The following is a 13,079-nucleotide window of genomic DNA, read 5'->3' as shown; positions in this document are numbered from 1 at the left end:
CTACTCAAAATCAAATGAAACTAGAAAAAGAAATCATCTAAACCATTCAGTGATTGATCTCCAAATCTACCCCAAATTGGTTATTGGTTCTTTGGCCTTCATCAGCCTATCCTATTTCCAACATTCATTTGTAAAACAAAAAGAAATGTTTGAGATGGTACATTGGGTTCAAGGATTTGAAGAGAAAATTGAGTATTCCAACACAAACAATAATATTCCTAATATTAGGGTTCTGCAAAACACTAATTAAAATCCATAATTTCACATAAAAATGGATTTGACAATTTTTTTCATATGAAACGACTTGAGTTAAAATCTTCCTAAAAGTAATAGATTGAAGGGAAAAAAATGTTCTATTTAAAAGCATTTCCCCATGAATTCTATAACTAGCTTCCAAAAGCATTTCGTATTATAATAAGGAAATGATTCTCAAAGTCTAATTTTGAAGCCCATGGTAGCCTTTGTGACCCATGAATTTACTTAAAAATTTAAAAGAAAATGAAATACAAACATAAATATTGAAATGCCATCAGAATATATTGTACAAATAAAAAGGTTTTCAATATGAAAGAATTGTCAAAGCTCAATGTATTTCAACTTGTAAATTTCTTATCTCCCAAATCCACATGAGATGGTAATTTGTGGGTCAGGACTTTTGCAACTTTGAATTGTATGAGTATGCTATACAATTCGAGCCAAAAAATTATTTACAAAGATAACAAAGATGTAGAAATAGTGATGCTTACATTAACTATGAAGGAGACCAAAATGAAGAATCAATATTTTCGAGCAAAAGCCAATCCTGAATTATGGTAAAAAGGAATGTAATTAAAAGAACTGCATCAATGGTCTCCAAGCTTCGATAATGCCTATGTCTACATCTATTATGTAGTCTGAAAACCACAGTACCATTTGACAGAAAATAAAATAAAATAAGAGTCATCTCAAATTTAAAGACTCACAAATGTAATATGATCCCAAAAACAAAACCCAAAAAAATGAATATAAAATAAATCCAAAGTAACAGAGCTAAGTCATCCAACTTGGCTTGAACCTTTCTAATTCTAAGAGTTATGAACCAAAAACCATTTTTCAAAATACAAAAGCAAAAAAAAAAAAGTTATCAAATAAATGCACAAAAACAGACACAAATAAAACTAATTAGTATAAAACCATCTCAAAACATAATTACATATCATGGATTCTCAGATAAATTCATGGGAAAAAATTGAACTCAATCTAATAAACATAAATTAATATCAATTTTCAACCTAAAAACCCTAAAACAACAAAATAACACACTCTAACCGCCTAAAATCATTCTTTAAAAGATGTAGAAACAACAAAATTAAAATCTAGTATGGTTTTAACCCTAAAACAATTCCTCAACTAAATGCTTACTATTTCAAAGGCATAAATTCCTCCACCGGAAAACTAAATTTCTCAAAATAAACCCACTAATTTCAATAATGCCCACCCAAACCTCCATAACAAACTTAAGCCCAGTACCACCAAGCATTAAAAAGGAAAAAAAAAAAAAACAAAATCACATCAATTGTAGGTATTCCTAGAATTTCCAAAAAATAAAAATAAAAATTAAGATCAATGATTTCTAAGAGATAATCAACCAAACCACAAACCTCCAAATTAACCAAACAAAAAATTAATAAAAAAAAACATCTTCAATTTATTAATACAAAAAACAAACAAACAAAAACAAAATTTAAGATCAACCAACCCACAAAACACTAAATTAACCAAACAAATAACAAATAATAATAATAATAATAATAATAATAACATCTTCAATTCATTACTGCAATTGGGTTTTGTTTCAATATTAAAAATAAACAAATTTCTTACCTTCAAAATCTGAGAACATTTTCCAACAAAAAGAAAAAAAAAAAAAAAAGGTTTATGAGAAACAATGCAAAAGATCAGCAAATGAATCGAATCTCTGAAAGAAGCCCTTAATTGAGAGGAATTTGCAGAGAAAGATGAAGTTTTGTACAGAGAGAAAGAGAGAATATGTAGATTTCAAGTCATGCTTTGACACACCCTCATTTCTCGATGTGAAAAAAAAAATTAACACAAATAAACCACCATAAATATACCAACATAAAAATATATCACCTGATGACAATGATAAAGATAGAGATTCGGAGCTGGATCTTTAGACAAAAAGGTTAGGGTTTCCCCACACTCTCTAATCTACGACATCGACTTGTGTGAATAAGGATTAGGGTTAGTTTTCCAGGATTATAGGGATTTTGGGGATATATGAGAAAATCATAGGTAGGGTTTCACGACATTTAGGTTATTTGGATTTAGAGGAAGATCAAAGAGGGTTTATGGTTTCAATTTTAGGGGTCTTTGGCTTCAGTACGGGTGGTAAGAAAGTAAAAGGAAAGATGTTAAGGAAATTTATGTAATTTTTTTTTTTAACCCTTTTGCCTGCTATCTCAACCTGGATGCTAACATGGAGATTGGGCAAAGGCAAAGTGGGTATCAAAAGTCCACTCAGCACAAAGTGCACAAGAACCATATTAATTTTTATATTATTGGTTGAATATCATATTTCCTATTCTAGGGTTTTGAAATCCATATTATTTTCAAATGGGCCTCCCAAAATACAAGTTTCCCTTTGTAAATTTTTATTTTTAACCATATTTCATTATTCAAAAAGTAAAGAGGGTAGTTGATAAAAAATTATTTCCTTTAAATATTTTAAAATTAAATAAAATAACAAATAAATATATAAAATACATAAATAACTATTTGTCACATTATCTTCCCAACTTTTTCTCTTTATATCTCTATCATATCTTTTTATCATTTAGTGTTTCTAAAACATACCTTTCTATATAGGAAAAATGTTAAGACCATATACATAAATCGTCAAAAATTTAAATTTTTTTTTCAAATTGATAGAATAAAATAACTATAACTAAACTAGAATAAAGATATTAGAAGTAAATATTTATTATAACTTTGAAATGTATTTATTTATAAAATAAACAATTCAATACAATTCTAAAAATAATAATAATAATAAAACTCTCAATTTGCAAATCAATCCATAAACTCAATGCTTCTTGAGATTTAGAAGAGAAAAATCAAAATGATCACAATGTTTGGAAACTTAATGTTTCATGACATTGAGGAGATTACATACCGAAAGGAAAGCCAATCATAGGTTGGAGAGAGTATTGGTATATTGTAACAATCATAAACAAGATCATAATTGTGAAGAGAAGCCTAAGTCCTTTCATGATGCTAACTTCTATCATTTGTGAACTCTATAAAACCAAATAATATTTCATAATAAAAAAAATATAGATAGTGAGGAAATAATGAGTCACATAAAACTGAATAAAATCTCAAAATGAGAAAAATAACCAAAAAAAAAAAAAAAGGAATAGAGAAAAAATAAATAAACTTAAAATAAGAGAGAGTAGAGAAATCTCAAAATGAGGGAAAAAAAAAAAGGAGATCGAAAATAGAGAGTCAAAAAGAGGAATTTTTTTTTTTTGTTTAACTTTGTGAATATAAGTCTACCGCTTAAGAGCAAGTCTACATATAAAATAGAATTCTTAACTTTTTCAATAGGTATCAACTCAAAAGACATTAATGACATAAATGAGGATATAAGGGAGAGGTAGGTATCAATTCAAACATTTATATATTATTAAATTGATATAATAATAAATACATGAAAAAACAAATTAATTTAGAACAATGGCTATTTGTATTTTTTATTTTTAAGAAATAAAAAAATAATATTTTTCCAAATAGGTTTTTTAAGAAGTCAAAAATTATATCATTATGAAATGTTATTATTTTTAATTAAATTATGATAATTTTTCTATATATAAAAAAAAGATATTATCTAAATCAAATTTTTTTAAACATTTTTTATGTTTAAAAGTTTTTTTAAAAAAAATAATGTTTATCTAAATAAGTTTGGGTACAAATATTTAACATGTTTTAAAATTAAATAAATCATGTTACAAATTAAATTAAGAACAAAACTAAATTATGATAAGTTTTTCATCAACAAATTTAAGTAATAATATTTAAATCTAAAAAATAATTTAATTTAAAATAATATATTTTTTATTATTTAAATATTTAAAAAATATTATGTGAATCATTTAAGTGATAGCACTGAAACGCATATAAGCGAAATGATGAGACCAAGTTAGGAAAAAACAAAATTGACAAACACTTCACTTTTACTACTTAATCATTAGGAAAAGCCTAAATTGTTGATGGCAAAATTCCCCTGCCGCAATAGTAATTACCAGCAGCAGAATCTCGATCAATGCATTGTAGTAATTCCTCCTTCCTCCTGCAAAAAGATGTCCGGACGGGTTGTCCGGGCATATCCTCCGATGCCTAAGTTAGTATTTAGGAAGTTGTTTGAAAGCAATTGCGGGAGTGTTTCTCTGCAATTTTTCTATTGCTTACCCTTTAAGAATTACCTTCAAGCTTATATATAAGGCAGAGAAGGTGTACTTGCTAGGCTAGCGGGTCCCATCGTCATGATTACGGCTCATAAGGTGGCGAAGTAATCATGACGTTTCTGGTGCGATGTGACGGTTGTCAGGAAGGTATTCAGGCGGTGGATGTCGCCTCAATTTATGACTTTAAATATCGGGGATGTGTCAGGAGACCTGAAAAGACTTGGGAATGTCTTGTCAAATGTATCTTGCATTAAAGATGAATGACAGTTCAGGAGACTTGGTCGTCAGTATTGTCAGAGTTGCTTTTTGATTGTGGGCGAAAATGGATCCGGCGAATCGCGAGCATCTGAAGAGCCAAGTTGTTCGGGTAAGCTGTCCGGGTAAGCGTTACCAGAGGATCCGGATATGTCTGTCCAAGGAAGTTGAATCATCCTCCTCTCCCATCCGACGAGAGGCTCCGGATGCGAAATATCAGGAGAAGGTGGAACGTCGACCGTGTAGAATTCCCTTTCGGGTGGGATGAGTGATATCTTCCGTCCGGGTGGAATGAGTGAGAACTTCCGTCTGGGTGGAATGAGCGAGAACTTCCGTCCGGGTGGAAATGAGCGAGAACTTCCGTCCGGGTGGAATGAGCGATGCCACGGGCCGTTAAGGGGACTATCTGCGTGATTTAGCGAGAGGGAGCCACGTGGCAGATTCGGGAGGGATCCTACAATGCCCCCTTTTATCTCGCTTATCTGATATGTGCAGAAAATGTGGGATAAAAAATGCTATCTTTACAAAATTTCTCTTTCATATGGAGACCAATGGCACGTGGCACTTCCTCGTTGTGGGTTTTTCTACAACTGGTGAGCGGTATCTGCGGCATGGTTCAACAACGCGAGTTATTTTCAGACCTACTGCGGATTGCTAATCACATGAAGGCCTTTGTCTCCTATCACATGGACGGCGAGGAGGAATTGCGCTTGAGACTAGAGTAGGCCGAAGCAAACTTATCTGCTGCCCGGAGAGCCTCTGAGAAGAGTGCCGAAGCTCTAAAGAGGTCTCAGGATGCCAACGAGGCTCTCCTAATTGAGCTAGAAGAGGCTAAGAGCCGGGAGGAATTTACAGCAGCCCGCCTGCACGAGGCTAAGGATGAGATAGCCCAACTAAGTGCCTTTTGTGCTCCGGTGCCCAGCCGTACCACCGAACTATGCCAATCAGGGGCATCACAGCCGGAATGGGCCAGACAGTCATTTTGTGCTCTAGTGCCCAACCATACCACCGAACTATGCCAGTCAGGGGCATCACAGCCGGAATGGGCCGGACAATCGTTTTATGCTCTGGTGCCTAACCGTACCACCGAACTGTGCCAGTCAGAGGCATCACAGCCGGAATGGGCCGAACAGCGCAAAGTCTTATGGGGCCATTTGTTTATTTGGCCCTTGTGGGTGACGTCCCCAAGATTCGAACTCATGGTGGCGACAAGGCTCTTACCCCTTATTGTTGCCCTCTTGATACCATCTGCCTTTTTTGCTCTGGTGCCCGGGGTTTGCCACCCGGGAATGCCAATCAGGGGCATCACAGCTGGAATGGGCCGGACAGTCGTTTTGTGCTCTAGTGCCCAGCCGTACCACCGAACTGTGTCAGTCAGGGGCATCACAACCGGAATGGGCCGGACAGCGCAAAGTCTTATAGGGCCTCTGGTGCCCAGGGTTTGCCACCCGAGGATGGACCAGAGTGGGCCGGACAACACAGAGTCTTATGAGGTGGGTGCTTCCGCTGGCTAATCCTGGCCGGATGGAGCTTATGTGTTCTCGAACAGTGGCTGCCCGCAACAATCTGTCTTTTTCTTTTGGAACTGTACTCGTCATCCAAGGGTCCTCCGTGTATGTAGTTGATCATGGCTCTAACACGAGCCGCTAGGGCGCGTGAGCCTTGACCATGGGAGGATTCTTCATTTTTCGGCATTGCGCGAATACACTGCTTTAGGTGTCCTGCATTTAGGAGATCATCCACTAGATAATGGAGACTTCTGCATGCTTCAGTGGAGTACCCATGATCTTTATGATATGCACATCTTTTATTGCGGTCCCTCTCTGAGGGGCTCGATCTTATGGGTCTCGGCCATCTGAATCCGGGCAGATCGCAAATCATAGAAAGCAGTTTTTCGTATGACGTGGTCAGAAGTGTTCGAATGAGCGGCAGGCGTCACTCATCTTGCCCCTTGCTGGATGTCCTAGGATGGTTAGGTGCTTTGAAGCTTCTGGTGGCTTCGCTTCTCACAGCTTGGCGAGCGACTAGGACCTGCTGTGTAGCGGCCCGGACGTCGTCCTCTACCATGGAGTATTTACTTGCTCGTCGGAATAAATCGTCCATTGTTGTAGGAGGTTTTTTGGCAAGGGAATCGAATAAGGGGGTCCCTGGGCATATGCTCCGTTTGAAAATTTGGAAGACTGCGTCCATGCTATATGACTCTACTTGTAAGACAGCTTGTCCGAAACGCTTCACGAACTCTCTCAAAGTTTCATTTTCTTGCATTTTGATGTTCTGCAAGGTGCTGATATTTTGCTTATGCCTGACTGAGCATAAGTACTGCCCCACGAAGACCTCGGATAGATCCCGGAAATTGTCAATCGAGTTCGCGGGCAGTCGATGAAACCACGAAAGAGCCTGGCCTTGTAGGCTGGCTGGGAAAACTTTGCACAACAGCATATCATTCCCTATGTCAATGGTCATGAGCTGCCGATAATGCATTATGTGATCAAAGAGATCGATGGATCCATCATACGTGGAGAATTTCGGGACGATGAACCCTCGTGGGGGTTCATATTTAATGATACGAGAGCTGAAAGGCGTGGAGAGCATGTCGTCCAAGCGCCTGCTGATAGAGCCCGGAGGGGCTAGGTGCGAGGGATTTTTACCAACCCGCGCCACAGGTGAGCGGGCGGCATGTCCTTGTAAAGTAGGCGAGCTTGAAGGCTCGGAGTGTGCATCCAGCGATATGGTGGTGTGAGGCCTGTTTTTGCAGGGTGTTTGGGGTCCCAGACGCGCGCCCATTGCGTCAAATATTTGAGGCCTTTTGTCGTGTTGTCTCTTAGACGAGACTCAAGTAGAGCCTGAACTTTCATCTCGTCGTACATGGTGAGTGTGCACCGAGGTTTCGCTAGGCCATGCTTCATGTGCCTCGAGGGTTGGGCTCGCCTCTCGGGGGAATGGAGCTCCTTGGTTGCGACAGGGGTCCTACCTCCGCTGATAGTGCTGAGGTTGGGGAGAGCTTCGGATCCTCAAGACATTGTTTTCTTCCCTAAGCTTCTTTGTTTCTTGGAGTAGAATTTGCATCTACCGTTCGTTTTCTCACTGTCGTCTTTCCATACTATTTTGCCATTCGAAGTAACCTTTGTCACCTCTGGCAGAAGAACGACTTCTTGAGGGTAAAGTCATCTTTATAGTTGGAAGGTATAGGATTTATTGAGAAGAAAAGACGTTTCCCACAAACGGCGCCAATGTTGATGGCAAAATTCCCCTGCCATAATAGTAATTACCAGCAGCAGAATCTCGATCAACACGTTGTAGTAATTCCTCCTTCCTCCTGCAAAAAGATGTCTGGACGGGTTATCCGGGCATATCCTCCGATGCCTAAGTTAGTATTTAGGAAGTTGTTTAAAAGCAATTGCGGGAGTGTTCCTCAGCGATTTTTCTATTGCTTACCCTTTGAGAATTACCTTCAAGCTTATATATAAGGCAGAGAAGGTGTACTTGCTGGGCTAGCAGGTCCCATCGTCATGATTGCGGCTCATAAGGTGGCGAAGTAATCATGACGTTTTTGGTGTAAGGTGACGGTTGTCAGGAAGGTATTCAGGCGGTGGATGTCGCCTCAATTTATGACTTTAAATATCAGGGATGTGTCAGGAGACTTGAAAAGACTTGGGAATGTCTTGTCGAATGTATCTTGCATTTGAAGATGAATGACAGTTCAGGAGACTTGGTCGTCAATATTGTCAGAGTTGCTTTTTGATTGTGGGCGGAAATGGATCCGGCGAATCACGAGCGTCTGACGAGCCAAGCTGTTCGGGTAAGCTGTCCGGGTAAGCGTTACCAGAGGATTCGGACATGTTTGTCCGGGAAAGTTGAATCGTCCTCCTCTCCCATCCACCGGAGGCTCTGGATGCGAAATATCCGAAGAAGGTGGAACGTCGGCCATGCAGAATTCCCTTCCGGGTGGGATGAGTGATATCTTCCGTCCGGGTGGAATGAACGAGAACTTCTGTCCGGGTGGTAATGAGCGAGAACTTCCGTCCGGGTGGAATGAGCGATGACTTCTGTCCGGGTGGAATGAGTAATGCCATGGGCCACAAAGGGGACTATCCGCGTGATTTAGCGAGAGGGAGCCACGTGGCAGATTCGAGAAGGATCCTACATAAATGACCATTTTCATATTGTTATTATTATTATTAGACTTGTCATACAAAATATATTTAATAAGATGAATTATGGGTTATTACACATATTACACATGTCTAATTGTATAAATGATATTTTTCATTAATTTATTATAAAACTTAATCAAATTCCAAGAAGAGAAGGATCGAAAAGATGTCTCTTATTGCAATCAATGATGAAAATTTCGGTAAATACGGATGTACTTGAATTTTACGGATATGATCAAAATAATATCAATAAAATATTGGTACTGAAAAAAATAGAAATCGTTCAAAATTCATAAAAATATTTTAAAAAAAATTATAAATAAGTAAGAATACACATATTGAAGTAATTTTATAAATATACTTAACATAAGTATGATTAAGAATAATGTTTATCAATTTTTTTTTAAAAAAAAACATAGCTTAAATTCCTTTAATATATTGATATTCATTTATTTAAAATTTAAAAACTATTTTTATTAAAAATATATGTTTTATTATATTTTAAATAAAAAAATTAAATTGATTTATATAAAATATTTTATTTAAAATTTAAAATTTAAAATTTTATTACAAGATAACAAACTTTTACCATTAACATCAATTTATTTAACTAATTAAAATTATTAATAATTATATTAATAATTTATCTTATCAAATTAATTTTAATTTATAAAATATTAGAACTTTTTTTTTATATTTTAACAAGTTTTGAATAAATTTATATTTTTTATATTTAAAAAAACATTTAAAATTAAAAGGATATATATATGTAAAAGAAAAAGTGAAGTAATAGTAATTTTTTAAAATAGGATAAATGAGATAAATATGAAAAATAATTAAAAATAAAATGATAATATAAAATAAAAGGTTAATGTAAATTTAAAATAAAAGATAAATTAGAAAGAAAAAAAAAATAGAAAAACAAGAAACATGGATTTAAAAAAAAATTGGTAATTAAAAAAAATCATTGATTTATCAACTATACATGACCAATTTTTTGACGATTTTTTTTGCCAAATTTCTTCCCATGCGGGTATACAAGTCTAATTTTTCTTGAAATTTTGGTCCTTCATTAGTATGATATATTGACGATATTTCACCAAAATTTTTTATTTTTTGTTGAAATTTATTCCAATCAGTAATCAACAACCGATTCCTATCGACCACCTTCCAAGTCTGATATTTTGGTAAAATATCCCAACTTTTTAATCCATGATTGCAATGACACAACTCTATTGTATAATTAGCACAAATATCTCATACGTAATGTGCAAATGTGAAAAAAAAAAAAAAAAAAATGAAAGTAGCATGCGTGTCATATGTGTAAGTGTGCAAATAATATTTCCCTTTATTTTATTATTTGTATCTAAAGAGCTATCGCGAAGAAATGATTGAAGAATATCCGTAATAAGGTCTCTTGTACACGTCTTATACCATTGGTACAAGTGCTTTGAATAAGAAGCACAAATGCCTTAAAAATCAAGTGGCCGACCACGAAAATTTTAAGCACTATAATAACTATTGTGAAATATTTGTAGTCAATAAGATGTTCTTATTTATTAAATTAAGTAATTTTAGATATTAAATATTAGTTATGAATGTACACAATATATCATATTAAAAAAACCAAAATAACATCGGTAGATAAAAAAAGGTTTAGACTTTATAATAAAATTAACAAAAAAATATTCAAAGTAATTTTTTAAAAGAATTAAAATAATATTAAGAAATCTTATCAGATATATTGTTAAGTAGTCTCATTAATTATATTTTTTTAGTAAAAGGAATTTTTAAAATTTTTTAAAGAATTCAATAATTTTTCTAATAAATTTTAGGACTTCTAATAACTAAATATAAATAAGTTTAAAATGATATTTTATAAAAAAAAAAAAAAAAATATTTATCACATGGTAGATAAGAACCATATAATCATTAAAATTTAAAGTAAAATATACAAAATAATTAATTAGAATTTAATTGTTACTATTGTAATTTAAAATATTCTAATAACTCATGTTATCTTTTATAATTTAAACTAAATAAAAAATTTCCTAATGAGAACCATCAGGTAACGGTAAATCATATTCAAAATTAAATAGAATATAATTTAATATAATTATATAGTTTAGTTATATATGAGTTATTATTTAATTAAATTTTTAAAAAATACTAAAATTTTTAAAATCAAAATAAAAAATAACCAACCTTAAATTAATGAAAAATAAATTAAGATAATAGTTGTAAGAGAAAAAAATTATTATTTTTAAAAAATTTATTGAAATTCTAGTATATTAATTACCATTAGTAGTTGAATAAATGTTATTCATTTAATTCAAAGTATTTTTTTAGTCTTTTAAAATTTAATTTTTTACATGGACAAAATTTCTATTTTATTTTTCATTTTTTAAAACAATCTTAATAATCTAATGGTTTAAATAAATAAATAAATAAATGAGTGTATATGCCCCTTGTATTGACTCCACCATTATTCATATTAATCACATTGGTTTTTTTGTATTTTAACAAATTAATGTACGAATCCAATTTACTTCGTATGAAGTAAAGTTTGTTCCAATATCAACTTTTGGCCCTAAGCACAATTGTCGTATCAACTTTTGACATACACCTACAACCAACCGGGCTTCATCTGGATTCTGGACCACAAGGCTTTTTCGGTGCATCTCCTCATGGTGAGCTCACTTCAGTGTCAAATCATCTTTGTGTCTTTTCTATATAATACAAGGCCTTTCTTTGTTGCTCTGAAGCCTGGCCCCAAAAGTTGAATTCAATCTTACTCAATTGGACTGAACCACACGGCACCACCCCGCGTTGCAATACATAATGATGCCATGTGTCTCCCCACACGGTTTTGGCTCCAACCCTTAGCTCTTAAGATTTCAACTCACGAAGTAATCACGATTTTGGACCCTTATATAAGTGTGTTCCTATGACCCTGTCTTCCTTCACATCGTATCAATTTCACTGCAAATCAGTTCTACTATAGTAATGGAATCAACCTCCCTCTCTTCTCCTACCCTCGGCACCTTGCCTTTTCCTCCTGTGCGGTCTTGCCGGAAAACACATGTGAGGAAGGTCGTTGCGGCGAGTACGGGAAAAAGTGGACCAGATTATGGAGGCAAGCTGGTGGATGAAGACATGATTGTGCTGAGAATGCGCATTCGGGAAATGAAGATGTTGGAGACGAGTGAATCACCCCCATCGGATTGGATGGAGTGGGAGAAGCGATATTATGATCATTACAATGAAGATGTATGCGAAGCAGTGGGGTTGCTGCAATCTTACTTGATGAATATTAGGCCCAGTTTGGCTTTAGGGTTTTTGGCACTTATCGCATTAAGTGTGCCAATATCCACTGCAGTGGTCATTCTTCATGCCATAGGGATGGCTAGGGGTATTCTATCTGGGGTTCATCTAAGCTGATTGGCTCTTCACAAGTTGATCAAATATTAAAATCAGTACTTTTTGATTACATATAGATCAAAACCTTCTTTCGCAACTGCTGGAGCATTGGTAAACCAAGTACATGGAGTTCCTTCTTGTCATTTTTTATCTGGGTCCTTATCTTTAACACCCATCCCGTTTACACTTTCACCATGTATAACATAAACTAATCATCATCATCCTGCGCACTAACCCGTATTTGATGTACTTTTTTTTTTCTGGCTAAGAGTCCTATTTTTCTTTTATTTTTTTTTTTTATTTATTTATTTATTTTTTTTTAACTCATGTTTTGAATGGTTTTGCTTCAATCCCATATGAATTAAAGTTTAAGCTTTTAATAAATAAAGGAAATGCAAATTATGGAAAGAAGGACAAACCCGAGAGCTTCTATATTGAATTGTCAATTTTATTAAAAATTTAAGTTTATAGAATTTGGACTCAATATATATATATCATGTTTTTTTTACGATAGTAATAATAATGAGAAAAAAAAAAAAAAAAAAGGAGGAAGGATTTGCTATGGAGTTCAAAGATGCGGGAATAAAATAGTTAAAAACGAAAACAAAAAGAAAACAAAGCCCAAGGAAGAAAGAGATGAAGGGAGGGGTATTCTTTCCCCCCCCCCCCCCCCCCCTTTTTTTTTTTTTCTCTTTGTGGCAATATAAGTCTTGCTCTGGCCCTGTTTCAATCATTTGTGAAGAAACTGTAAAGGTTGATTAAATTAATAGGATTCATACTAGGT

At 34.5% G+C, this 13,079-nt stretch overlaps 1 protein-coding gene across 1 annotated transcript; it reads left to right on the top strand.

The window, feature by feature from the left end:
* The first annotated feature begins 11,881 nt into the window (after positions 1-11,881).
* On the top strand, positions 11,882-12,316 carry LOC104881595 (uncharacterized). The gene has a single exon (XM_010662173.1). It carries the CDS (start codon positions 11,882-11,884, stop codon positions 12,314-12,316), a length of 435 nt encoding a protein of 144 aa, XP_010660475.1.
* The last annotated feature ends 763 nt before the right edge of the window (positions 12,317-13,079 follow it).

This window comes from Vitis vinifera, chromosome 14 (assembly GCF_030704535.1).
Source record: "Vitis vinifera cultivar Pinot Noir 40024 chromosome 14, ASM3070453v1".
Classification (NCBI taxonomy): Eukaryota; Viridiplantae; Streptophyta; class Magnoliopsida; order Vitales; family Vitaceae; genus Vitis; species Vitis vinifera.
Note: the sequence above shows the minus strand (reverse complement) of the source record. Positions and strands in the feature narration are given on the sequence as shown.